Source organism: Miniopterus schreibersii, assembly GCF_964146895.1.
Source record: "Miniopterus schreibersii genome assembly, chromosome: 2".
Classification (NCBI taxonomy): Eukaryota; Metazoa; Chordata; class Mammalia; order Chiroptera; family Miniopteridae; genus Miniopterus; species Miniopterus schreibersii.
The window spans coordinates 141,890,856-141,918,494 of NC_138102.1; the positions used below are offsets into that span (position 1 = coordinate 141,890,856).

Genomic DNA, 27,639 nt, shown 5'->3' on the forward strand with positions numbered 1-27,639 from the left:
CGCCTCACTCCTGAAAGTCAGGTGTGCTCCTGGACTGGTTGTGATGAATCAGCTTGCAGAACAGCCTGAGTCTTGGGATGTGGGTGTTTTTCTTTGAGGAGTCTTGGTGATCGCTGGCTTTGGCTAAAGCTCCTACCTTGTATTTTCAAACAAAGACTTTCTTTACCAACCCTTACCTGTATGTTTGTTGTTTTGCCTCCTGATAGTCGTATTGGCTGTTATGTGACCATCTTTCAAAACATTTCCAACTTGAAGGATGTCTTCTACAGGGAAATGAGCAAGGTGAGACACAGCTGGTCAATTTAGACACCTCAGGAGGTTTTCTAGTAAATATGAAAGTAGTCCTAATTTACATAATCATTAAGTATCCATATCAGCACCACAGATTTTTACCCTTTTCTCATGATGAAACAAAAGCACTTGATGAACTGTGTTGACCGTATTAAAGCATATACATACTTGTCAGAGGGCCCTTTCCATCGCCATTAACAACTGAATAATAGCATCCAAATTTCAACTTCAGATGAATGAAGGAGGTTAGGCCTATGGAAGGAACAGCTGAAATGGAGAACCAAGTTGTGAAATCTCTATCTTTGGTTGCTACAGAGCAGAGAGGGCAGTGTTTAAGCACAAGTCAGTTTCTCTGGTAAGCTAGTCTTAAATAGAGCCAATCCTATTCAGTGACAGGCAGCCACAGAACCTGACCTCATGGGGTCTTTTCTAATCCTGGGATTCCAAGACTCTGGCTATTATTAACTATATTTTCATCCACACCCACACATGTTCCTCTCTGCAGTTACTTTGGCTAAATTATGACTTGCCTAGTTAATATTGCAGTGAGTTTTCATTCCCTGGGTCACCTAAGAGAAGCTAGAACCTCAAATCAAGCATTAAGGACCCAGCTTTAAAAGCTGCCAGTCTGATGGAAGAGGCAGAACTTAACAAGGAAGTCAGGGAAGAAGGGGTGGTGGTATAAGACCTTGCAAAAGAAATGAGGGGGAATTTTATAGTTAAGGGTGGGAAGGTTTTATTTGGGGGAGCTGTCTGAAAGTAGAGAAGGGATATGCCAGTTTCCATCTGGTTAGCATCCCCTTCTCTCTTGCTTTAGCTGAACCACAATCTCTACGAAGTGATGAGCAAACTGGAGAAGCAACATTCCAGCAAAGTCTTTGTGGTGAAGGGACTATCGAGGTGAGCAACTCCTGAGACTCTTTTCTGTTTCACGTGTCCTGTGTGTCAACAGTCTCATCTCCCATCCCAAATCCTGGCCATTCCTGTGTGCTTATGTGCATGATATTGTTTGTTGTTACGCCTCTATATAAATTCTTTTTCCTTTTGTGAAATACTTCAGCTATAACTACAGGTATAAAAAGTAATACAACAAATAGCCATATACCTATCACCAAATTTAAGAAAACTATTATATATATAATTGAAGCTACCAGTATCCCTTCCCCACTCACTGTCCACTAAAGGTAATCACTGTCTTAAATTTAGTATTTATTATCCCACTGCATATCTTTTTACTTTTTATTATACACATATATACACACAGAAAACATTGTTTTGCATGTTTTCAAACTCTATAAATAGAATTATACACTATGTATTCTTGTGCAACTTCTTTTGTGCTCTTAATATTGTTTGTGAGATTTATTTATTCTTGTTACTCTGTGTTGCTAGTTTTGTTCCTTCAGTACTGTTATGCTATTGTATGGCTAGTTCACAATTTATCTGTTCTCCCGCTAATGGACATTTGGATTGTTTTCCAGTTTTTGCTATTACAAATAATGTTACAGTGAATGAACACATTTTACATTTCTCCTTGTGAATATTATCAGGAGTTTTCTTAGGGTGTGTACAGGGAGTGGGGTTGCTGAGTCATAGAATCTGTGGATACTGCCATTGCCAAATTGTTCTTCAGAGTGATTGTTTCCATTTAAAACCCACCAAGAGTGAATAAAATAAAAGTCCCCATTGCTCCATATTCTTGCTACATGTAACATTGTCAGACTTCTTAACTTTCAACCTAATGGGTATGAAATGTAATTTTTTACAGTTTTAATTCACATCTCCACAATTGCTAATGAGCTTGAACATCTTTTCTTGTTATTAGCCAGTTAAGATTCCTGTTCTGTAACTCTACTGTTTACCCTTTTTTCAAATTTTTCATTTGGATTGTTTACCCTTTTTAAAAATGTTCTATTTATATGAAGTTTTGGGGGTTTTTTTGGTATATTCTGGATATTCTTTAATATGCATTGCAAATATCCTTTCTCAATCTGTTATGGGTTGATTTTCCACTTTTTGTGTGTGTGTGGTGTCTATTGCCTTCATACATCCTTTATGCTGGTAAGTGTAAGCAATTCATGGGTCCTTTAGAATGTGATTATGTTTTTATTCTGAAGCCTTTATTCAGGAAGTTTTATTAACTTCCTTCTTTGTGCAAGTTTTATGCCTAGAATTAGGGATCCAAAGACATAGGGATTTCTCCTTTCCCTGAAGTGATTTACAAAAAGTTGAAAGGATAGAAAATGTGCATAGGAGACAAGGAACAATATAAACTTTTGCACATACAAAGTGCCTAATGAGCCTGGCCGGCATGGCTCAGCGGTTGAGCCTCGACCTGGGATCCAGGCGATCGGGGTTCGATTCCCGGTCAGGGCACATGCCCGGTTGTGGGCTTGATCAATGACTCTCTCATCATTGATGTTTCTGTCTCTCTCTCTCCCTCTCCTTTCCTCTCTCTGGAATCAATAAAGATATATTTTAAAAAAAACAACAAAACAAAGTGCCTAATGAAACCAAAGAGCCTAATGAGACTGGTAGGAATTCCAGAAAGATAAGTAATTACCAATGTACAGATGGCCCGGGAAGACTTCAAGGCAAGTAGGTGGTAAAATTGAACTTGGGACTTGAAGGAAGAATAGGGCTCACATCTGTTGCTTATACTACTCATTTAGCAATTAGTTACAGACTATTAAAAGGAATCACTAATGAGCCAAAGTAGACTTCGTATGAGAAGTCCCTTTTGCTCCAAAAACTCTCTCTCTTTCCAATATTGAAAACCATAGTTCTCTCTAAGTGTTCATTCATCTGAAACTTACCATTACTTACACCAAGATATCTCAGAACCTTGTAGGGAAACCTGTGTTTTCTTGCTGTGTCCTGGGCCTCCTGAAGCTACTAACCTCTAGAATTGTAGTGCTAGAAAGAACCGTATATCATTCAGCTTATGCCATATCAGAAACTCCCTTAGAAGGAACTTTTTTTTAAATCTCTTTCCCTTCCTATCTCCATCTCCCATCCTTGTGCCCAGGACACAACACATAGTTGGTACCTGTCAAGTAAATATCTGTGAATTGCTTAATCAGCTGGTTGACAGTACATAGGAGGCACTTAGGAGGCAAGGAGTTAAGCTGATGTTGGCCATAGAAGCACTCAGCATACTTGATCAGTGTTACAGTTGATTTTTGTTATTCGTGGTAGTTATGTTCTATAAAGTCACCATGAGCACTGAATTAGTGAATACTGAGCCCCTCTGTTCCCAGGGGAATCACAGGGTTTGGTTTCTGTGAGCCCCTGGTCCCAACATTTTCATCAACTGATCAATACATAACCTTGTCTTCCGTGTGTTTCTGTTTAAGGACAGCTTATTTAATATATATTGTTGATTCATTAATATTGAATTCACAGCCAACAGCACTATATAACTCATGCCTGAACAAAGCCTGTATAACATACATATTTTCTCTGTAAGGCACATCACAGTCTTTTTGCTCTTAGCACTACACTTGGAGATCATTTTAAACAGCAAAAGCACTAACAAAAGTATAGCAATGTGCCCAACCGGCATGGCTCAGCAGTTGAACATTGACCTTTGATCCAGGAGATTGCAGTTCAATTTCCCAGTCAGGGCACATGGCCAGGTTGTGGACTTGATCCCCAGTAGGGGGCGTGCAGGAGGCAGCCAATCAATGACTCTTTCATCATTGATGTTTCCCTCCCTCTCCCTCTCTCTCTCTGTCTCTCTCTCTCTCTCCTTCTCTTCCTTTCTCTCCCCTTCTCCCTTCTTCTCTTGGAAATCAATAAAGATACATTTTAAATAAATAAATCAATAAAAATTTAAAATATAATATGCTGTTATTTTAAAAAGTACAGCAATGTAAAAAACATGTCAAAAGGACATGTTTACAGGGTGAGAGCTGAAACAAGAAAGCGGAAGATTTCCTTGTTATACCTCAGTTGAGAAAGTGCTGTCAGGTACCGATTTTTCACAACTTGCACATGTCCGTGAATGACCATGAAAGCATCATAAGTATTTTTTTTTTAAATATATCTTTATTGATTTCAGAGAGAGGAAAGGAGAGAGAGAGAGAGAGATAGAAACATCAATGATGAGAGTCATTGATTGACTGCCTCCTGCACGCTCCCGACTGGGTATTGAGCCCTCAACCCGGGCATGTGCCCCGACCGGGAATCGAACCCCGATCGCCTGCATCCTAGGTCAATGCTCAACCGCTGAGCCACGCCCAGCCGGGCAAAGCATCACAAGTATTGATTTTGGGTTACAAGTAAATTTTAGGGAGTCGGTGAGTTTGCACATGCGGAATCCATGAAGATCAACTGTGTATGACCCATGAATCTTTTACCCAGAGAAAATATTTTGTTAGTATGTTGCTGTTACTCTCCAGCCTCTCTTTCTTTATATATTTTTACATAGTTGAGATTATGATATAGCCTTTTACACTCCACTTGATAACATAAGAATTACTGCAAGTTCTACAGACTTTCTGGTATTTTAAATTACTTTATTCTGTTTTATTATTCTGTAACATGGAACATTATTTTGGGGTGTTTAACAATGCCCAGTAAAACTTCCAGTTTTTAGCTCTTCTGAATCTGAATGTCCTTTAATTTTTAGCAGCAGCAGACGCTCTTTAGTCATCTCTTCCCCAGTTCGAACATCTACGGTCTCCAGCCCTCCTACCTCACCTACCAGTCCCTCTACACTTTCCTTGACAAGTGAGAGGGACTCCATCTCAGCAAGTGAAGAAGAGCTAACATCTGATCCAGCCCAGGGAGAAGACAACTCTGAGATTAAAGAAGAGCCCTTAAAAGAAAAGGAAATAGAGAAAGAAGAGGCTGAAGCAAGCTCCTTTGAGGAGGAAGAGCCTCTGCTAGCCTGCAATGGCCCTTCCGAGGCCCAGCCCTCTTCCACCACTGAGAGTGGCGAGGCCCAGGAAGAAGTTCCCCCTGGCTCCCCAGCTCCATCCCCAGGCAGAGCCCTAACCCCTTCAGAGCAGCCTTCATCTCTCCCAGAAGTTGTCCTCCGAACCCGAACCTCAAGTGAAGGGTCTGAACAACCAAGGAAGAGAGCCCCTATCCAGAGGACCTCAGCACCCCCTAATAGGCCTCCTCCACCCAGAACCACTCCCAGCCCTAGGACCTCCTCAGGGAACATACCCTCCAGTCCTACAGCCTCTGAACAGGGTTCACCCACTAGCCCCAGGGCCTCCTTGGGGGCTAGGACTCCAAGTCCTAGTCCTAAGGCCACTTTGGAGGTTTCTCTTGATCCACAGCCACCAGAGAAGCCAGCAAGAACTTCTGAGGACAGAGAAAAGGAAAACACTGACAATCTGAACCCAGAACTTTGTACTTCCCCCACCTCGATCTCTCAGGTGAGAATGCATCTGATTAAGTCTTTATTCTCTTTTCTAACCTCCATGTAGATCATCTTTACTATGGCCAGGTTGTCCCACAGTTGATCAGATTTCATGTCATCATATTGTAGTCACAGGGATACTCTTGACCACCTTTTTTTTGTTCTGGGGATTGTTTCACATCTTCAAAACAATTGATTTAGTGATCTGCACTCTCAGGGTAATTAACTTCTGCACAGGGCTCTAATACTATTATGAGAAGATTTCTACTAATTTCCTTTTTTTTTTCTCTAAGTGCTGGGAGTTCCAATAAAGAATCTATAACTGGCATCCCGAGCTTTACCTTTTTGAATAGGGGATGGGGAACAGGTTCTCACTTCAGTTTGTCATACTTGTGACTGTGGTAAATAGACCTCAACCAAAATGGCATCAGCAAATTTCCAAAGTATCATTTCATTGAAAAGAAACCTAGAAGGAGGAGCTCACAAAGGAAGGAAAGGAAAAGAGATGGTCTTTTGAAAGATGAGAATATGGATGAGAAAAGAATGGTATTAAAATAGACACACAGCCCCTCTGTAGAGTAACCAGTTCTATGAAGAATCTGGAAATCAAGTCACATTCCATTCAAATTATGTGGTAAGGCTGTCCGAGAGATTTGGCATGTTCCCTGAGATTCCTGAGTGCAGGATTACGCCTGTGTATAAAGATATTTTTTAAATATATCTTTATTGATTTCAGAGAGAAGAAGGGAGAGGGAGAGAGAGATAGAAACATCAATGATGAGAGAGGCATTGATTGGCTGCCTCCTACATGCTCTCCATTAGGGATCAAGCCCGCAACCCAGGCATGTGCCCTGACAGGGAATTGAACCTCGGTCTCCTGGATCATAGGTCAATGCTCAAACGCTGAGACATACTGGCCGGGCAATTAGCTCTGTTTTTAAATGGTATGGAAAAAATTTTTTTAGTATATGGGAAATGGGACACAAGGGGCTTCCAAACACCAAAGTGGAATAGGCCACCTTGAGAAACAGTTCTCCTTCTTTGATGTTAAAAGCTAAGATATATGATCATCTGTTGGTACATTATAGAGAGGGTTTTGGTGAGACTCCTGACTAGATGGTACCAAGATTCATTCATTCATTCCACAATTACTTATTGAGCCCTTACTGTGTACCAGGTACTTTTCTAGGAAGTGAGATATTACATTGAACATGCAGGAAGGCATCTTATATACTAGTGGAGGAGGGGAGAAGATAAACACAAAACAGAATAAATAAGTAAAATAATAATTAGTGGTGATAAGAGATATGGAGAAAAATTAAGTAGGGGAAAGCACAGGGAATAGGGGCTGAATTGCAATTTTAAACAGGGAGTGCCCAGAGAAGGTGACATTGGGGCAATGAAGGAGGCCAGGGCATGAGCCATGTGGCTCCCTGGGAGTATGAGATTTCTGGTACCCCTCAGACTGTACCACCCCACTACTGCCTGTGCCTAACTGAAGGTTGACCACGCTCCCTAAGGAGCCTCCTGCTATCTGAGAGGAGTTAACATGGACAAAGGGTAACAGGGTGGCATCCAGGGTGTGAAGGTGAAGAACTTTCTTCTACATTGTCCTTTTTGATCCACAGGTTTTTTCAGAGTCTGACAAGGCAAGTAAGATGGAAGACAAGGAAGAAAACAACAAGCTTATCTCGGCCGACTCCCCCGAGGTACTAAAATCTAAGTTATCAATATTATTATGCCCTGAGACTTGATTCACATGAAGGTCCTACCAGAGCAAGATATAAAACTTTCCCTTGGCTGGTTTCTGGTCTGAGGTCACTATACTGATTGAGGGATGTGGGGCATGTGGATAGGGAAAAAGCACAGGATAAATGTGTCAAGTGTAGCCACTTCTCACATTTCTGCGCTGAAAAGAGTAACTTGACAGTATGGAAAATTCAATATTAACTTATATTTGACTTTGTAATATATGATTTTATTATGGAGACAGCAGTAATGTGAGCTGTTTGGCTCTGGTGAATAATAACAAACTTTCATTCCTGGAGTAATGTTATTGAAAGGGAGATTATGGGAACCAAGATGCTGTCTATTTTGAGAAACAGGCTAGTAACACTGTTTTCCTTTGGAAAGAGGTACAGGACACAACCTCCTTATATTTGAGAACTATATAGTGTTTTTTATTCACAGCCTCTCCTGTGGGATTGCTTTGGTCATCAGCTAAGGAGACATATTTTTCCTATGGAATTAAGCAACTAGAGCATAAAAAGATCCGTGTGAGAACATTTGTTCTTGCTTAGCATTTGAACTACTTGAGAGAGAATGATAACTTTCTGGGAGGTGGTATTACCTTTGAGGTAACGCATAGCCTGAAATCAGAGGAGGGAGTGAGAAGAAGAAAATTTTCCTAAAAGGAAAAATCAGAGAATTTCAAGTAGCTGTCATATTGATAGAAACTGGTTCTACTTTTTTTTTAAAAAAAAATATGTCTTTATTGATTTCTGAGAGAGGAAAGGAGAGGGAGAGAGAGAGATAGAAACATCAATGATAAGAGAGTCATTGATCAAGCCCGCAACCTGGGCATGTGCCCTGACCGGGAATCGAACCCTGATCGCCTGGATTCCAGGTCGATGCTCAACTGCAGAGCCACGCCCGGCTGGGCCTGGTTCTACTTTAAAAGGGTGACTTTTACAGTGTATGAATTAAATTTCAATTAAAAATAAATTCTCTCTTAATTGTAGAGCTCTAAGGTCTTCTGGCTTAGCAGCTCCTAGACAGAGCTTTCCATACCTTGGGTTCCTATCGTAGAACCTAGAACTTTTCCCAAAGAAACCATTTACTACTTGCCTCTCCTAACTGCCATAGGTTAGGATTATCTACGTGTGAGAGCTGCAGTGCATTCTTGAGGAGGGTTAGTCTAAAAGTGGTAGGTAGTGTTCTTAAGACCTATATTTATACTCTCACAAACTCCCACATAGATAAACATACTGATGCATGTCACACAAATTATAGTGTCTGATCATGGAAACAACTCTGGAGCCCAAAGACCTGGTTATCTGTGCCAGCAAGTCATTTCACCCTCTGAATCTTGGTTTCTTGACCTGTGAAAGAGGATGACAGTAAAGCCTTCCCTGATGCCATCAGGCTGTAGTGAAACAACATTATATGTTTGCCCTTTGTATTGTCTATTACCCTGTAGAGTATAAGGTACAGAAGACCCATCTAAGCTGAGAGGTTGAACCCCCTCTCACTGGCAGAACTCTTCTTTTTATAGAGCCAAGGTGTCCAACTTCATGTCTCTGCAGTTCCAGAAGACAGCAATGTCACAGCACCTGAGCCTCAAGAAGAGGTAAGGTGACCAAGATACACAGAGACCAGGATGGGTGGCAAGATTGGTCATTGGGAGTGGACGGAAGTTTGACTATAGACTAGAATCTTCACTGTGGGCTACAAGGGGAAGCCAGCAGTGAACAATATCCTTTGAGCAAAGTGAAGCTGGCGAGAACAGGGGAACCAAGAGAAAACTGAGACTGTGGTTTTTTGGTGCACATTTCCCAACACTTGGCCTTGAACCTCTTGACCTCTCACCGTAGCCCTGTCTCCTAAGTACTTATTTAGGAGTTACATCTGAACTTATTTTAAAAATGAGTTAAGATACAAAAGGGTAAATACATATACACACACAAGATATAGCAAACTAACTCAGAAGGCTGTTAGGGACAGTGACATAAAATGGAGCTATGAATTAGGCAAATACAAAAATACATCCTATAAAATAAAATTACTAAGGTTGGATCACAAAATTGGTTCCAGACTTTCTAAACATCCAAGAAGAGAAAAATCTGATCAGTTCACCCAATTCATGATGCTATTCCTTCAGACAACAACTCCTGCTACTAAGATGAAAAAAAAAAATTTCTCCTGTGAATTCTCATAAAGAAATGGTGGAAGATGTACTGAACAGTAACTGCAACAAGTCTTGACAATAATCCCAACAATCAGTTTCACTTCCCTCAACAACGCATGACATGAAATATAGTTCGACAGAAGCAAATTGAGTTTTTACCCTCCTTGAGTGGTTGATGGGAGGGCAGGTGAGCATCTGTCTAATAGAGTCATGTTTATTTTCCAGGTATCTACAATTCAAAGTGCACAACTCTGAAGAGGAACTGCCAAGATCTCCCACATATACACACCTCCCAGAGAAACTCCTCAGCTAGAGGGTGTATAAGTTACAGGGACTTAAGACCTAGCATTCATTTCTAGGTTTTCAAACAGTATGGATGCTGGTGGTCTCTAAAGACCTAGCATTAATGAAGGCTGAGGAGCAGACTTAGGGGAGGGAGAGAGACAGGCAGGCTTGGGAGAAGAGATTGTTAGACTCAGGGAATATTTAATTCAGGTTTTAGCATTGTTAGAATAAGACTTTATATATTAATTAAAGTGGGGCTTAAAATGACTATAACAAGCAAAAGCATCTATAGATGCACACACATAACCACACATACTCAGGGAACAGGAAACAAATCTTTGATTTACCACTCATTTTTTAAGACTTAAAGCCAAAAGAACGTATCTTCCGACTGTTAAATAAAGCATTATTCTATGTATGGACTCTTTGTTTGACAGAGGGAGGTTGTCCCAGCCCAGCACACTGTTTTCCACTTGGGCAAGGTTATTGATTCTATCCCAGATACAGAAAGCTTTAGTCACATCCCTGACTTCCAGCTCACCGGACCTCCTGGCTGTAACTATTTGGGCCACAGGCTCCTCAATCTAGATACTATACTGCATGCCCCTGCCCCCTACCCTAGTTAATAAGCAAATACCCTTGGAAAGAGGTTACATTTTAGAGCTATATCTAATGTTTATAGTCTGGTACTTGGTGTAAATAAGGATAAGAGCAGGATGGAAGAAGAAATGGAATTCAAGTGAAGGGAAAGGGTACAGAATATAATAATATAATGGGAATGGCATGGAATTAGGAATCAGAAGTGCTGGATTCAAGCTGTATCATTTGCTTCTGTGAAAACATAAAAAAGCTACTCTGAAGTCCTGCCATCCTGATAAATGTGGATACACACAAATACTCATCCATCCATCTTTGCTTTTGTTTCTAAGGGTGATGGACAATATCACCTTTTGTTCAATCACTTGGCAAGCATTTATTGAGTACCTGCTCTGTGCCAACTACTGTACTAGGTACTAGAGAAATGATGAGTGAAAAAGTAAGAACTTTATAGAGACAATATTGAGCAGGGAGAAGAATGGGCAAGATTTAGCAATGTGTTAGAAGAGGACACGTGATAAAGACTCAAGTTTTAAGGGATTATTCTAGGTTAGGCTTGAGAGACTAGAATTTGATTGTGCTTTCTCTGAAATGGTGACTATAGGAGGAAGTGCATTGTGTGTGGGTTCTCTGTTTGCAAGCAACAAACTGACACAATTAAGCAATAAAGGATATGTTTGAAGGATATTAGGCAGCTCATAAAACTGAAAGAGCAACCAGGCTGCAGAAAGGGCGAGAACCAGGCCACAGATGTCTGTAGCAGGAATGTGTGGATTGCCCCTCTAGGCAGCTGTCATTGGAAGACTTAGCTTCATCCACCATCTGCCACTGGGTCCTTTCCAGATCCAGATTCCCTGGCGAAGGAACCTGACCGGCCCAGTTTGGGGGGAGGCATGTTAAGTGTCTACAATAATAGGAAGAAGACCAGTAGTGCGGGTGGTAGTAAGGAGGGTGTGTTACAAAGAAGTACAAGGAAACTTTTGAGGTGATGAAAATGTTCTTAATTTTTATTGTGGTGATAGCCTACTGGATGTATATGTGTCAAAACTGGTCAAATTGTATGCTTTATATGCATATTTTTTGGTATCTCCTACAAACATTGGACAGGAGTTTGAGAACTTTAAGACTTTCCAGTAGATGTGTCTGTTAAGGAACTGGAAATGTTTGTATTTAGAAGTCATTTTTCTAAGATCTAATCCTGCTACTCTTTTATTTAAAAACCTTCAGAGGATCTCTTCTGTTATAATGGAAAGGAGATTGCATGCCCCGGCTAAAAGGCCTATTGCCTATCTCCTAGAAAGCATCCCAGTGCTTTGACACTCAGAATCACTTCTGGGAGTGATTCTCCAGGGGTATTGGAAGGGTGGGGGAAATGCTGGGAATACAGGCTTGGAATGCCCCACCCATTCATCTGGCAAAACCCAGGTCAAGCCTTTTCTCTGCAAGGCTTTCTCCTAGAAAATTGATTCTCTTTGGGAAGTGTGCCAGAGACAATTTCTAGGGACTGACAGTCTTGCAAGGGAGACAAGCATGCAAACTAAGTGCTACAACAGAGGAACAACTGAAGTAGAAAATTTTACTAAATTCTGAAATGGACACATCATTGGTATATGGCGCTACTGGAGGTCCTACAAAGGCAGGAGAAAGGGCCAGTATGTTGGGCATGAGTAATAATTTTGCTTATCTAGACTAGTACTCCCAGGTAGGAACCAAACTGTTTACCAAGATATACAGAATAGTAAAACTGTCCAGGGGGAAAAGACCAGGACTCAGAAGACTGCCATCTTGGCAGCAGCACAAGAAGGGGCTGAAATCCAATAAAATTGGGCAGAGATGAACATCTCTTATCCCCTGTCCTGAGGCCCCTGGAGGTCTGACAAAAGGATGGCTGCTCTGGTTTCTGAGGTTTAGCATTTAGTCCTTGGAGAACACTGGTAGGTCACCACATGAAGCTTCATTCATCATCTATCTGTATGCATCTCTGTGTAGAATTAATTGCAAGAACATCACCCAGTCCCTGCCTTCTAGCAGTTTTTTAAGGGCAATAGTGATAGACTAGGTAATATATCCAGAGTACACTAAAAACATCCAGGACATCTAGGATACACCAAAGAGCAGAGTACACATGCTGCTCACAGTATTGTTTATTATATACTAAATTGGTGCTGAGTGTGTGCATATTGGGTCCTGTTTTTCTGCATGTTTACACTTTTTTTAAAAATATATATTGATTTCAGAGAGAGGAAAGGAGAGGGAGAGACAAACAGAAACATCAATGATGAGAGAGTCATTGGGGATCGAGCCCACAGCCCGGGCATGTGCCCTGACCGGGAATCGAACTTCAATCTCCTAGATCCTAGGTGGAGGCTCAACCTCTGAGCCAAGCCCGGCAGGGCTTTGTTTACACTTTTAAAATGAATGGTATGTGCCTACAGGGATCAAATCACATATCAGCAAAAAAACTTTTAAGGTTACATTTTACAGAGAAAAAAGATGCTTGTGAGAAACTATTAACCTTTAAATTGTGAAAGTAATATAGCAAATCAGTAGAGTCAATTCAGCTGGATGGCCTCTGAGAGTTTGTGGTTCTAACAATTTTCAATACATAATGAAATATATGCTATGAGAGAGACCAACAAGAAAATTTCAACCTTAACTGGAATTCATGGTCAGCTTGTCAATAAAAGCAAGCAACTGTCCCCCTTTGGAATTTAACCCTTAGGATCTAAATTTCCTTTTCTCTTGAATATTCTTTTATCTGAGGACTGACCCAGCTGACCTTTTTATTAGCTTACATACAGCTTGCCTATGTGTTACTTTCTTTGCCTTTCTTGGTTGGAGTAATAGTTTTCCCACACCTGGGCTTGCTTCTTCACTGATCACTGCTATGCCTTTAAAAATATATTTAAATAAAGCTAATTTCATCAACTTACTCTTTTATCCTCAGTTTTTACTAACCAAATAATATCTTTAGGAATGAAAGCAACTACCCTTGCTAATTTTATGTGTTTGCTTTATTTTCTAATGCTATGCCTCTACTCCCCGAGACTTTCTCTTTCAGTCTTTGTGTCCCAAATAAACACGCACAATCCCTTTCTATTGATCTATATAAATACTGATCCCCAAACCTAGAGAACTCTTTACGGGAATAAGAAGGAAGCACAGAAGTCTGTGCCACTGGGATGGAAGGCAAAATAACCACTGGAGCTCTAGCCCCAAGTAGGAAGCCAGGATGACAATAGCTAGCATTTGTTGAGGACTTACTGCGTGCCAGGAAAGGTTCTAATGCTGTATTTAATTCCGTGATTCTCACCCAGTGTGCCAGAATTGTTAAAGCATGCAGTACCCGACTATGCAGTCAGGGGCGCTCACTTCTTTTCCCTTAGATTGTCAAATTTAAAAAATGACAACAGTCAACACAATAGCTGTCTGCTGTGAATGAATCAACATCATACCTTTTTTTTTTTTTTTTGTCAGATTGGCAAAAAAAATACACTTTTTGGTGTGCCATAGAATTTTAGTAACTGGTTTACGTGTGCCAGGAGATGAAAAGGGTTGAAAATCTCTGCTTGAGATGTGCCAAGCCATTCCAGCCTCACAGTAACCAGGAGACAGTATTGCCCCAAAAACAGAAGTGAAACAGAAGTGATCTGTCCAAGATCGCGCAGCAGAGCAGGTTCCAGGGCCTGCGCTTACACCGGCCCATCCTTAGTCACTGAGCTCATCATTAATTTGGTCACATTTCCTGCCACACAGGAGTGAGTCAGGAGGTGGCTCAAGAATGGCATCGATTATATCGAGGTCCTTACCACGTGCAGGAACCACGTCCATGAAATGAAACGGCTTTACAGGCATTACCAGGTTCAGTCCCCCGTTTCGGGGCTGAGGGAAGAGATTTCAGAGGGGTTAAGTAACTTGCTCGGAGTCCCGCAACTAACAAGCAGCGGGGCTGGGACTTGGAATCCAAAGTCCACGCGGCTCCACCACCTCGGACGAACACCGGCCGGGGAGGACCCGCGGGCAGCGACGTCCCCTGCCCGCCTCGCCCCCGCTTGCCCGCCCGCGGGGCGTCGCTAAGTCACCTTACGCTCCACTTTTCGGGACACAGACCTATTTACGTAAACGACACGGAAACGCAAGTAAATATAATTTTCCACATTTCTTGAAAATTCAAATGGCGGGGAAAGCGGCGGATCCCAGCTAGCCCGGGGTTCAGCTCCCACGCCCCCCACCCCCGGGCCCTGGGCGAGGGAGGAAGCGGCTCCGGAGGGAGCGCACAGTGACAATCGGAGAAGGAAAAGCAGCCTTTCCTCCCGGGGAGCAGGGGCCGGCGAGCGCGGGGAACCTGCAGAGGGCGGTTTCTCTCCTCTTTTCCTGTCCCACCCATCGGCCGGCCCCCGCCCCCCTCGCCGGCCTCCCCAGCTGACTCGGCGCGTCTCTCCGGGGCTTCCTGCCCGCGTGTCCCTCGGTGGGTCCGCGCGAATCTCTGCGGCTCCCGCCCCCGTCGAGTTCAAAAGGACGCGCGGAGCGGCGCCGGCCCCTCCCGGGCGGCCCGTCCGACCGGTAAGGTGAGCACGCGGGGGAGGGGCGGGAGGGGCGGCGGGGCCGGCAGCCGGGCGAGCCGGGTCCCCGCACTCACGCGGAGCCACCTCGGCGCGGCCGCCGCTGAGAGCGAGCGCACGGACCTCGGCGCTGGACCTCGGAGCCCGGCGCCCGGCGCTCGGCCGGAGCCTCCCGGCGCGGCTGCCGGGCACCGTCGGAGCGCGGCGAGCACGCGGGGCGCGGGTAACGCGGGAGGGCCGGGGCCGGGGGCGGGGCCGCGGGGCGAGACCCGACGTCCGCGGAGGTGGCGAGGGTCCCCGGGCGCCCGAGGCGCGGGCTCTGTCTCGCGGGGTTCGGTCCCAGGGGCTGGCTAGTGGGGTTCGCTAGACTGTGCGCGGACGGTGCCGGTGGACAGTGAAGGGAGGACTGGGGAGCTGGCCAAGCCCGGTGGGCCGGACGTCTCAGGCCAAAAGGCGACCGGGGACCCTCGCCTCCAGTTCCCTTCGCTGACTCACCCACCACCACTGCCCCCCCAGCGCGCGTCCCAGCCCCCCGCGGCCCGAGCCTGGGCGCGGGGCCTGCGCACCCCCTGCCCCCCGAGGCCGGGGGGATGGCTCCGCCCAAGCTGCCGGCAGTGTAGGAGCTCGGTACCCGTGACCGCGATTTAGAGAAACTGGGGCCACTGCTAATTTGCATCCCGGTGCCTAACTTTATCGGGCGTTGCGAAATCTCGTAGGTAAATGTGACCCGGTGAAAGGGTCTCCGGAAAGGACATTCGGAGACACTGCGCCCCTGGTACCGGTGGTCTCACGGGTCTGCCCTTGATCACTGCAGCCTGGGGAGATGCTCAGGGAGACGAAACAAGGGTTCAGGACTAGCTCCCCGGGGAAAGCAGGGCTTGGGGAAGGGACTCGGGAAAATCTGGCATCAACGGCTTTTCTGGGATTTCCAGTTGTCTCCAGCCCCGGGCAGTAGCCCACCCACCTCAGTCCCGTGTTTTCCATCTTCCTACAGAACTGCTCCTTCCTCAAGGTGCCCATCGCTTGCTGCAATGGCCAGCCTCCCAGTCACACCTTCTCCGGTTCCTCAAGGTGCCCACTCACTTCCTGCAGGGACTGGCCTCCCAGCCACGCCTTCTCCAGGAGGTAGGTGAAGGCCTTTTCCAGGTGGAACAGTGGACACTTGTTCATCATCCTCGCCCCTAGCCCACCCTTGAATCCCTGAGGCCTCAGACCAGGTGAGAAGACCTCCCGCCTCTCTCTGGCTGCCTCACCCCCGAAAGGTGATGGGAGAAGGCAGAAGGCAACTAGTGTGCCCTTTAGTGCAGTTTGCATCTAAGGCTCATGGGCCTGGGCCAGTTCCTGGCACTACCACTTACAGCTTTGTGACCCTGAGTGAGCTATCTAACCTCTAAGCTCCAGTTCCCTCATTTGTAAAATGGGGGAAATAGTATTTGTGAGGATTAAAAAAGACAACCTTTATAAAAGTAAAGTGTTTCAGATCTAGTAAACATTCAATAACATTGGTTGTTATTATTATTATTATTGGATGTTTGTTAGAAACTCACCTTTTCCTAGAAAGGAATTCTACCTGCTTTCTAATTCCACTCAGATGATACACTCCGGTGTCAAAAACCCATTGTTCCTCATCACATAGAAGATGGATTCCCACCTTTCGTTTCATAACCAAGCTGAGCTGGTTATAAAATAATACATTCATCTATTATTTTCATTATGTGCTAGTTAGGCGAAGGAAGGAACAAAAACTTGGTTGGTCCACACACCTTTGTTTTCGTATACATAGTTTCATTTGTCATTAGGATAGACATTCTCTGTTTTACTGATGTGGAAACAGGGGAGTGACAACCCCAGAGAAAGCTAAGACACTGTCCTCTATGACTAGTGATGCACACAATTCAGACTGTTAGTTGTCTGGTAAGAGAAAAGGGAGAAACGGGTAGAAGTTTAGATTGGTCAGCAAAGGTTTCATGAGTGGGGAAGGTGTGGAGCCCTTACCCTCGAAAGATGACTGAGGGGTGTCCAGACAAAGCAGGGTGTAGTGGTGTTCCCGATAAAGGTAGCACCAGATGTGAAGCTGCAGAGGTCGCGTTTCCCCTGGAGAGTGTTGAAACGAGGGGATGCTTCGGCAGCTAGCTGAGGAATTAGCACTTGGGCAAAAGAGGAACTATTTACATTCTTCCCCCCCCCCTTTTTTAAAATTTGTGGTAAATTATACATAATGTGTTACCATTTTAACAATTTTTTTGTGAACAGTTTAGTAATATTAAGAATTAACATTCCCAGCGCTGTGCGGCCGTCACCACCATCCATCTCCAGAACTTTTTCATCTGTATTTATTAAACAATAGTTCCCCATTCCCTCTTCCCCCAGCCCTTGGTAACCACCACCATTATACCTTCTGTCTTAGTATAAATTTGACTAAGTACTTCATTTAAGTGGAATCATATGATATTTGTCCTTTTGTGTCTAACTTATTTCACTTTAGCATAATATTTCCAGGGTTCATCCATGTTGTAGCATGTGTCAGAATTTCTTTCCTTTTTTAAGGCTGAATACTATATTATTTATATATGTTTATATATACATATAATAGATATCATTTTGTTTATCCATTCATCCATTGATAGATACTTGGGTTGTTTCTATCTTTTGGCTATTGTGAATAATGCTGCTATGAATATGAGTGTACAAATATCTCTTCAATTCCCCGCTTTCAATTCTTTTGGGTATATATACCCAGAAGGGGAATTGTTGAATCATGTGGTAAATCTATGTTTAATTTTTTGAGGAACTACCGTACTGTTTTTCACAACGGCTACACCATTTTACATTCCCACCAGCAGTGCACAAGGGTTCCCATTTCTCTATATTCTCATTGTTTTCTCTTTTTATATAGTAGCTATTTTAATGGGTGTGTAGTGGTATCTCATTGTGGTTTTGATTTACATTTCCCTAATGGTTAGTAATGTTGAGCATCTGTATCTCTTCTTTGGAGAAATGTCTATTCAAACCCCTTGCCCATTTTTTAATTGGCTAGTTTTGTTGTTGAGTTGTATATTTACATTCTTGACCCACCTAGTGACGTGAGTGATGTGGTATTTTAGGACGTACCATACAGTCCCCTACCCACGTCGAGGCAAATATTAAGTTCAGAGACAGGAAGAGAGAAATCACTAACAGGGTAAGATCATTGAGGGTCTTGCACGTCTCTTCCCCATCTCCCCACCTCCGACCCCTCATACCCTTTCCCCCCATCAGCCCATGAAGATTTCCTAAAGGAGATAACCTCTTGGAGTGCTGGAAGTGAGAGCCACATTGTGACTTTCATGGGCCTTGGTACTTTTACCCTTGTGGACTCGTTCCTCCATTAAAAAATACACATATTAAATATTATATTTTACAACTGTGTTGGTGTAAGGAAGAATATATATAATCATTAACAGTTGCATTTATAATTAATGATTGACAATATTATCACTTCCTTGACCTAAACATTCTGTTTTTTCTTGTGATTTTAAAATAAGTTAAAATCATTAAAAAGCATTTTCATGGGCCACTAGAAGTATTGTGGGCCCTAGGCACTGTGCCTGCTGTGCCTAGGGCGTAGGTCGCCCTGTTGGAAGTAGGACGGAGTGGAACCTGCCATTGTGGGCTCTGCCTGCCCGAAAGTAAAGCCCATCCCTTCCTACTTAATCACACTAGCTGCCTCCTAGGTTTTCCTCACTCTGTGTTAGTATTTTTCATCTTGCTTATTTTTCACCACAACCCTGTGAGCAGGTTTTATTCTCATTTTACAGAAGCAAAAACTGAGGTTCAGGAAAGTTAAGAAATTTTCAGGGGTTAAGAAATTCTCCCAAGGTCATGGGGCTAATAATGGCAGAGGCAGGATTTTGTGCCAAGTCTGATTTACTCCAGGGCCTGTGTTCTTTCTGTCATGGTATACTGCTTTTAAAATGCCACTCCACCCCACTGGCCCGGCCACATGAAAGCGAAAGAAGGAGAAAAGGAGCAGAATTCCAGGGCGCTTCCCGTGGGAAGGAGGGTTGGGGGAACCGCCCTTGTTGGGCAGCTCTAGAGCAAATAAGTAGGTTGGCAGACTCAGGTGGCAAAGGATCTGATGCCTTAGTGATAAGAGATTTAGGGGAACAAGGGCCACAAAGAAACCAACCTGTATCTGGGTTAACAAAAAAAAGGGGGGGGGTAAGCAAAGGAGATCTTGAAGTTTCTTTGCTGTTGGGTAGGATTTGGGTGGAGCCTCAAATCTTGGTGTGGTCCTGGGCCCCAGGCCTCCCACCTGAAAGAAAAGCCGGTGCTACAGTCCTGCCAAGCATGAGAAGGGAAGGGAGTAACATTATTATGCCTTTTTTGGCCAGCAGATAGGAGAGAAATGGGGTAGCAATGTGAGATAAAGGGGGGAAGCTGTAAGCCATCACAACCCCCGTTTTATCCCAGGCTTTCTGAACTTTGTTTCCCTTTGTTGTTTTGTTATAAAGCTATTCCATGTCCCTCGGAATAGCCTCCTTGACCTTTTCTCTATGTGTGTGTGTGCGTGTGTGTCTATAATTTAATTTTAATTTACTTTTTTTACAAACATATAATCATATTACACATACTGCCCCAGCAATTTGCTTTTTTCATCTAACCACATGTCCTGTCCCAGTATCTGCAGATCTGCCACATTCTTCATAACAACTGTATAGTGTTTCCAGAATGAAGGACCTGTAATTTATTTAATCATTCCTCTGCTGACGGACATTCAGATATGTATCGCTCTTGCAAACAGTATGACAGTGAACACCCTTTCCATCTGCAATAAAACTCAGAGAACCAAACCCAGTGGACACATAACCAAAGTTTCACTGGAGGCAGAGTAGGATCTTTCCAGATCTTGGAGAGTTGATAGTTTGTGGTGGAAGGAACCTTAGAATGAAGAGACAGATTTAAAACCCAGCTCAGCCAACTGCTGAGTGACCCTGCACTTGCTGAGCCGCCTTGGTTTCTTGCCTTGTACAGAATGATAATACTAACCCTGTGTACGTCACGTTCTTGGGGTGGAGATAAAATAATGTATGTTTTATAAACTGTAAATCATAAGTATAGATTACAGTTCTGATACTTGAAGCCTGAAGGGCACTAGCTCATCAGCTCTCAGGACATTCCGTGACCTTTAATCTGAGAACAGTGCTTTTGTGTGAGTTCAAAAATGTAATTTTTTAAAACTAAACATTTTATTTTGGAATAATTTTAGATTTATAGAAAAGTTGCAAAAATAGTACAGAGACTTTCCATGTACCCTTCAGCCAGTTTCCCCTTAATGTCAGTATTTTACATCACCATGGTACATTTGTGGGGGGGAAACAACAACAAGAAGTTGGCATTGGTACAGTACTGTTAACTCAACTATAGACTTCATTGAGATTTCACCAGTTCGAAAATGTGATTTTGAAGTGAATTCTGATAGAACACTTTCAATTTCTAAAAATTCCAAAATTCAGGCTGAGGAAGGTGCTGAGGGCCAGCTAGTTCAGCTGCATGCCCTGTGTTAGAATTCCCTCCAGTACCTGAAGTATTTGCCCAGCTGTGTCCTTCCTTCTGTGGGGGTGGCATTGGTCTCCCGTCAGTTTCTGCCATTTGCACAGGTCATCCATTGGCATATTTGAAGGCAGCATTCAAGTTCTAGTCTCCATCTAAGCTTTCTCTGGGCTCTCTGTTACAAGCTTTCCCTATCTGGTGTGGTTTCCAAATCATTCACAATGTATTTGCTCACCTCAAAAATGACACCAGACACAACTCAGCAGTCAGAGCGGCGCAAAGGAGGGATGCACTGTTGCCTCCATTATTAGAGACCATATTAATGGTGCCTAAATAACAGAAAGTTTAAAATTTTTCTTGAGTAATTATCATCGTAAGAAATTTGGAAGATAAAGGAAAGCATATAGTAGAAGAAAATAAAAATTGTACCAAATTTTATAACGTACCTATCACCCTTGCTGCTGTTTTGGGGTATATCCTTCCAGTTTCAGTTGCTTTCTGGTCATTCCACTATAAGCCTTTTGTATATGCTGCCACTAAGCCGTGGCTTCTCCATTCTTCCCCACTCCCCATTTTATTTGTGAGTTCATTGGTTTCCTGGACCTAAGAGCAAGGAATCTGTTAAATTCTCATCTTGTTCAATTTGGCCCATCTCTCCAGTCATTTAAAATCTTTGTGTTGCCCAGCCGGGCGTGGCTCAGCGGTTGAGCATCCACCTAGGATCCAGGAGACCGCGGTTCGATTCCCGGTCAGGGCACATGCCCGGGTTGCAGGCACAATCCCCACTCGGGGGGCGTGCAGGAGGCAGCCGATCAATGACTCTCATCATTGATGTTTCTCTCTCATTCCCTCTCCCTTCCTCTCTCTGAAATCAATAAAGATATATTTAAATAAAATCTTTCTGTTCATCAGCTTACTAGTTCCTCCTCTAGCTTTGAGTATTCCACGAATTTTAATCCTCAGCTGAGGATATGTTTTTATTGATTTTAGAGAGAGGGGAAGGGAGAGAGAGAAACATCGATCAGCTGCCTCCCTTCCACGTGCCCTGACCTGGGATCAAACCCACAACCTTTTGTACGGGATGATGCTCCAACTAATTGCACCACCCGGCCAGAGCTAAAATTTTACAATTTTTAAGTATATAACTCTGTAGCATTAAGTCATTCACGTCACCACCATCCATCTCCAGAACTTTTCATCCCAAACTGAAACTCTACATATTAAACAGAAATTCTCTACCCTCTCCTCCTCCCGCCTCCTGATAATCACTATCCTACTTTCTGTCTCTGTGAATTTGAGCATTTCAGGTACCTCCTATATGTGGAATCATACAATTTTACCCCTTTGTGACGGGCTTATTCCATTTAGCATAATGTCTTCAAGGTGCATCCATTTTGTAGTACATGGAAGAGTTTCCTTCCTTTGTAAGGCTAATAGTTCATTGTGTGTGTGTATGGCATTGTGTTTGTCCCTTCATCCATTCATGGACACTGGAGTTGTTTCACTTTTTAGCTATGTGAATAGTGCTGCTGTGAACATGGGTGTACGAATTATCTGTCTGGGTTCCCGCTTTCATTTCTTTGGGGTATATATCCAGAAGTGGAATTGCTGGGTCATATGGGAATTGTGTTTAATTGTTTAAGAACAGTGAAGGCATGGGCTGCTGTTTGTTGTGTTCGCTGATCTATGGCCAGAGCCTAGAACAGAGCCTGGCACAGAGTACACAGTCAATAAATACTTGTTGAATTAGCGTTTCATTTCTCTATGAACTTAGACACTCTGTCTAAGAAGGCTGTGCGGCTTGTCTGAGCTGCTTGCTCGCAGTGGTCCCGTACTAGCCCCTAATGTGTGCTATTTCAAGATCAAGGCCCCCAAAGCAGGCCCCAATACCTTGTTCTAGAATTTGGCTGGGAAACAATGTCAAGATCACCAGCTGCTTACAGAATCCACCTTCTTTCTATGGCTCGTCCAGCTCCTGGCCCCTCTTTCTTTCTCAGAAGCTCCTACATCACCAGTAGTGACCCATTACGTGTTCTTTCAGTGCCCTTGGCTGTCATTTATCTGGATTCCTTTTAGATTAGTCTAGTGACTTCTGGCTCCTGTCCCTTCTCTTAAGCTCACTTCCCCCCATCAACAAGCTCCTGCTGCTGCTTCTGTGCAAAAATCATTCTCTTTGGTAGGAGACAGAGACAAAAAGGGCCAGAGGAATCCTGCTTTCTCTCTTACCTCCAACCTGACATCTTCAGGCCCAAACAGCACACTTAGCCTTTTCCCTGTTCTTGCTCCATATATAACACTTTTTAAATGTATTTGCCAACTTGAGCTATATAGAGCTCCCTGGCATTCTTCTTCTAAGTCTCTGGTAGGTATTTCTGCTATAAAATTTTATGTGCATTTTTTAAAAGACCCACATTCTGAAATTATACTACTGGAAATGGGCTTACAGTGGTCGGATTAGGGCCGACCGCTCAACACATATGAAGCTCTGTAATGAGAACCCTAAAAATACAACAACAATCTCAAAATATTTGACAGTTAAGTCCCCACCAGCATTTAACCCTCGAATCCCTGCCAGTCCTTTGCCCGCTGTGTGCTGGGTTGTGTGTTTCCTCCTCTTAGAAGTAGGTTCCAGCCCAGCCGGGCGTGGCTCAGCGGTTGAGCATCAACCTGGGATGCAGGAGTTCGCAGTTTGATTCTCGGTCAGGGCACATGCCTGGGTTGCAGCCTCGATCCCCAGTCAGGGGCGTGCAGGAGGCAGCCGATCAATGACAACTCTCTCATCATTGATGTTTCAACTCTCTCCCTCTCCCTTCTTCTCTCTGAGATCGATAAAAGTATATTTTTTTAAAAAAAAAAGAAGAGAAGAAACTGAGGCTCAGAGGTTTAGTTACTTCCTCAGTCACCTAATTATATCCTGGGGTAGGAGTCCAACACAGAGCAGCTTTCCCTTTTAATCACTAAGCACATAAACAGTCACCTTAATAATATTGTAAGCAGTTGCTACTATGTAATGCACATATGTTCTCTCATTTGATCTTCACAATAGCCCCACAAAGTTGGTTAATATAGTTTCCATCTGTAATGGATGAGAATCCATTAGTGAATTAAGAGATGTGACCATTTGCCCAAGGCCACAAAGTAGCTGAGTGTATCCCCCCATTCCTCAAGAAGAGAGGAGAACAGTGGAGAAGGGTTTGGCCTGGCCCAGCTGATGTTGCTCAGTGGTTGAGTGTCGACCCATGCACCAAGAGGTCACCAGTTCCATTCCCAGTCAGGGCGCATGCCCAGGCTGCAGGCTGGATCCCCAGCAGGGGGCATGCAGGAAGCAGCCCATCTATGTTGATGCATCATTGTTACTCTTTCTCTTCTTTCTCTTTTCCTCTACCTTCTTCTCACTCTAAAATCAATAAAAACATATTTTTTAAAAAAGAAGGGTTTGGCCTGGCTAAAAAACAACAACAACAACAGGGGAGGCACTTTCAGCAGCCTACCTCTGCCTTCGCTTGCAGAACCAGGACGGTTCGTCAGGCCTCCCCTTGGCCTGGGCAAAAAGACCCCTCAACAGCATTGCCCCCTCTTAGCACTGCTCCCAGGCTCACCAGACCACTGCGGGTCACTTAATTTCACTTGTCCTGGCTGGAAACCTGAGGGTGTCAGGCACTGGACAAGAATCACACTCATGCCCTATGCTCCAGCCGTACTGACCTTTGAGTCCTCTTGTCTCAGAGCTTTGACCCAGGCTCTTCCCTCTGCATAGAATGTGCCCCACCTCCCACTCCTTTTCCCTGTAAACTCCTACCCCTGCTTCTGCCAACACAAATCTTACTTCCTGGGGAGGCTGTCCCTTCTGGAAGACTAGACCAGACTCCTCTGTCACATGCTAAGTACCCGGATATTTCCTTTGCCGCATGCATCGTAGTTCTTAGTTGTGAACTGTGGTGTGGTGAAGGGTAAGCTCTGTGAAGGTAGCCACGTCTTTGCTCAGCGTTACATCCCCAGTGTGCCTAGCACAGTACCTGGCACACAGTAGACAGTTAATGAGTGTTGCTGTTATCATCTGTTGAATGAATATTGAGATGCCTCCTGTGGATCATTGCAGGATCAGCCAGCCAGTTTTTCCCTAGGGTACTTCTGTCCTGTAGTAACCTTAACTTAATTGTTACCTTTTCAAACATTCATGCTAAAATGCTAACTAGAGAACTGAAGGGCTTCCTGACTTCCCACTGAAAACATTTAAAAGGGATTTCTGGAGACCACTGGTTCTGTAGTGTTCCCACCCAGGGTAATGACTTTCGGGGTGGGACGTTCAGGCTCTGAGGGATGGATAGACCAAGAGCAGAGGGGAGTGTAGGATATATTTTAGGTCAGAACCTTTCAAATTGCAGGGCCTACTCTAGAAGTGTAGAAAGGGTTTTTAATGAGGGAAGAACTTTATCTCGTTATTTAAAAATAGTGTTTATGCCCTGGCCGGTGTTGCTCAGTGGTTAGAGCGTCGCCCTCACACCAAAGGGTCACGGGTTCGATTCCCAGTTAAGGGCGCATACCTGGGTTGCAGGTTTGATCCCTGACCTGGTTAGGTCTTGTGTGGGAGGCAGCTAAAGGATGTGTTTCTCACATGGATGTCTCTCTCTCTCTCTCTTCCTCTCTCTCTTTCTCCCCCTCCCTCCCTCCCTTCCACTCTCTCTAAAAATCAATGGAAAGAGTATCCTCAGGTGAGGATTAATAATAATAATAATAATAATAATAATAATAATGCTTACGTACCTTGGCCGCTGTGGCTCAGTTGGAGCATCGTCCCATACAGCAAAAAGTTGCAGGTTTGATTCCAGGTTTTGGGTTCGATCGCCATCAGGGCACTTACCAGAGGCAACCAGTCTGTGTTTTTCTCTCACATTGATAGGTCTCCCTCTCTCTCTCTCTTTCTTCCTCCCTCTCTAAAGTCAATAAACATATCCTTGGATGAAGATTTAAAAAAAATTTTTTTAAATAATGTTTACAAAGAGTCTGTAAGAACGTTGAAGATATGCATGTGCCATATAATATAAATATCTATATATGTATATGTACTCATAACTTGATTTCATTTATGCAAAAATATGCACTCCTAGTTAATAACAGCTTAGTCTTATTGAGTTACTACATGTCACAACAACCCTATACAGTAGGCACTATCATCTCCATTTTTCAGATGAGGAAGCTGAGGCACAGAAGGATTAGGTAATTTTCCCAAGATTCCACAGCCAGTAAAGGACAGCTCAGATTTGAACCTTGTCAGTCGGCCTCTAGAGCCCATACTCTTAGCTCCTATATTAGGCAGAGAGAAATCCATGAAAATATCCGCTGTCTTTGGGTGGTGGTTTATTTTCGCCTCTATCCCCGGGTTTTCTGTGCGGACTGAATGGGGAAGAAGGGTGGGGTGGTGAACTTTGAAAGACAAACATATGCTTCAGAACAAAAAAATTCACCCTATTTCCCTTTTCCACTTTTCTGAATCTTCCAGGACTGATCACCACAATTCGGCAGGTCACTGAGTCCCTGTCCCCAGAAGCTGAAGCCAGTACAGCACTCATTGCAGGTAACAGAGGCTCTAAGCCAAATCCAAGGGACGTGCCCAGTTCAGGGGCCATCTCGTTCCAGACAGCCAGGAACCCAATGTGATGGCCTAGGATTTCCCTGTACAGGAAAGCACTGCGAATCAAGAGACCAAATGCACGAAGGGGCTCGTTCTGGCACGTAGGTTGTCTCACACACACGCGCGCGCGCGCACACACACACACACACACACACACACACACACACCTCCGAAAGACTCTTCAAGGCTTCTGTCAGAGGCACTGCCAGTAAATGATAGGTTGGGAGCTGGCCACAAATAGATATAAGTGCATGTGGGCACGACATTTCAGTGGGTGGGTACGGAGAGGGATGTGTGTGGTTTGCCCAGTGGGTGAGGAAGAAGATGGGACGGAGCAGAGAACCCCCTGCAGGAGACTGGATTTAAACAACCCTTCCTGTTGGGATAAGCTGTTTCCTGTTTGCCTCTTTCCTGTTTCTATCCTAGTCATCAGGAACTGGTTGAGAGAGAGTTCAGCTTTATCAGAAGTCAAAAGCCTTGTGTCCTTAGCTCGAGATCCCAGAGATTGTGTCCCACGGAGTTGGGCTCAGTAGGGGAATATAGATTTGGAAGTGGACACCAGGTAACTAGGCCAGGGGGATCCTTATGAAAAGCGAGGGAATCGTCTAATTCAGGGGACCCCCATGAATACTGGGACATACTGGATCCTGAAACACCTCTGCCTTTTCCCTCTCCTTTCCAAGTTGTTATCACCGTGGTCTTCCTCACCCTGCTGTCAGTCGTGGTCTTGATCTTCTTTTACCTGTACAAGAACAAAGGCAGCTACGTCACCTACGAACCTGCAGAAGGAGAGCCCAGCACCATCCTTCAGATGGAGAGTGACTCGGCCAAGGGCAGGGAGAAGGAGGAATATTTCATCTAATGATTCCCTGGCTCCAAGGAGCTTATCCAGGCTCCAGTGCTAACACATTGACTATTTAATTTATTAGGTAAAAGTTTTATCTGAAGCCAGTGAGAAGCATTGATTGGTATGGGCAAACCTGAGCTCCTTCCGGGAGGAGGCCCAACTCCATCACTGACGCCAGCGACCAGGCACATGGAGAAAGCTGCTTACGGCGTCTTTAGCCGGGCCTTTGTAATATAGTGGTGTTTGTGGCTGACCAACAAGGTGGAGCTATGCCAGGCAACATCTGAGTATGTGCCCACTCATCTTCAAGTTTTTTCACAGGTCAAAGGGGAGGAGAGTTAGGGTCACTGGCTGCTCCTCTGTCCCCTACCTGGTCACCTGGTGACAGCCCCAGTGGAGGTAGTGTTCATAGAAGTTCTTCCCAGAGGCTGGATACCACAGTAAAAGGCCAGGCCAGGAGGGGTAGGAGACTATATAGAGACCTTACCTCCTAATGAATGTGCACATCCCTTAATCTGAGCCCTTCCTTTCTGTATTTCCCAACCTCATCCTTAATGCTATTTTTATCAGAATTAAATTTTTTCATTGATTAAGAAATCAGATTCTCATGTG

At 44.1% G+C, this 27,639-nt stretch overlaps 2 protein-coding genes across 4 annotated transcripts in view; both read left to right on the forward strand.

The window, feature by feature from the left end:
• The window catches only part of BIN2 (bridging integrator 2), a 29,166-nt gene extending 18,890 nt beyond the window's left edge, over positions 1 to 10,276 (forward strand). Inside the window, exons 8-13 of the mRNA XM_081128855.1 lie at positions 207 to 282; positions 1,109 to 1,191; positions 4,925 to 5,681; positions 7,294 to 7,374; positions 8,940 to 9,014; positions 9,798 to 10,276. Coding sequence (XP_080984981.1) covers positions 207 to 282; positions 1,109 to 1,191; positions 4,925 to 5,681; positions 7,294 to 7,374; positions 8,940 to 9,014; positions 9,798 to 9,827 — 1,102 coding nt within the window. The 3' untranslated portion in view covers positions 9,828 to 10,276. The remainder of the gene's footprint in view (positions 1 to 206; positions 283 to 1,108; positions 1,192 to 4,924; positions 5,682 to 7,293; positions 7,375 to 8,939; positions 9,015 to 9,797) is intronic.
• Positions 10,277 to 14,204: 3,928 nt separating this feature from the next.
• SMAGP (small cell adhesion glycoprotein) lies at positions 14,205 to 27,627 on the forward strand. Of its 3 annotated transcripts, none has more exons than XM_081125776.1 (4): positions 14,205 to 15,017; positions 16,011 to 16,141; positions 26,049 to 26,123; positions 26,864 to 27,627. In XM_081125776.1, exons 2-4 carry the CDS (start codon positions 16,048 to 16,050, stop codon positions 27,040 to 27,042), a joined length of 348 nt encoding a protein of 115 aa, XP_080981902.1. In that variant the 5' UTR covers positions 14,205 to 15,017; positions 16,011 to 16,047; the 3' UTR covers positions 27,043 to 27,627. The 3 variants fall into 3 exon arrangements, with proteins under 3 accessions (XP_080981902.1, XP_080981901.1, XP_080981903.1); XM_081125775.1 differs by having other exon boundaries at positions 14,210 to 15,022; XM_081125777.1 differs by lacking the exon at positions 14,205 to 15,017 and adding an exon at positions 15,088 to 15,239.
• The last annotated feature ends 12 nt before the right edge of the window (positions 27,628 to 27,639 follow it).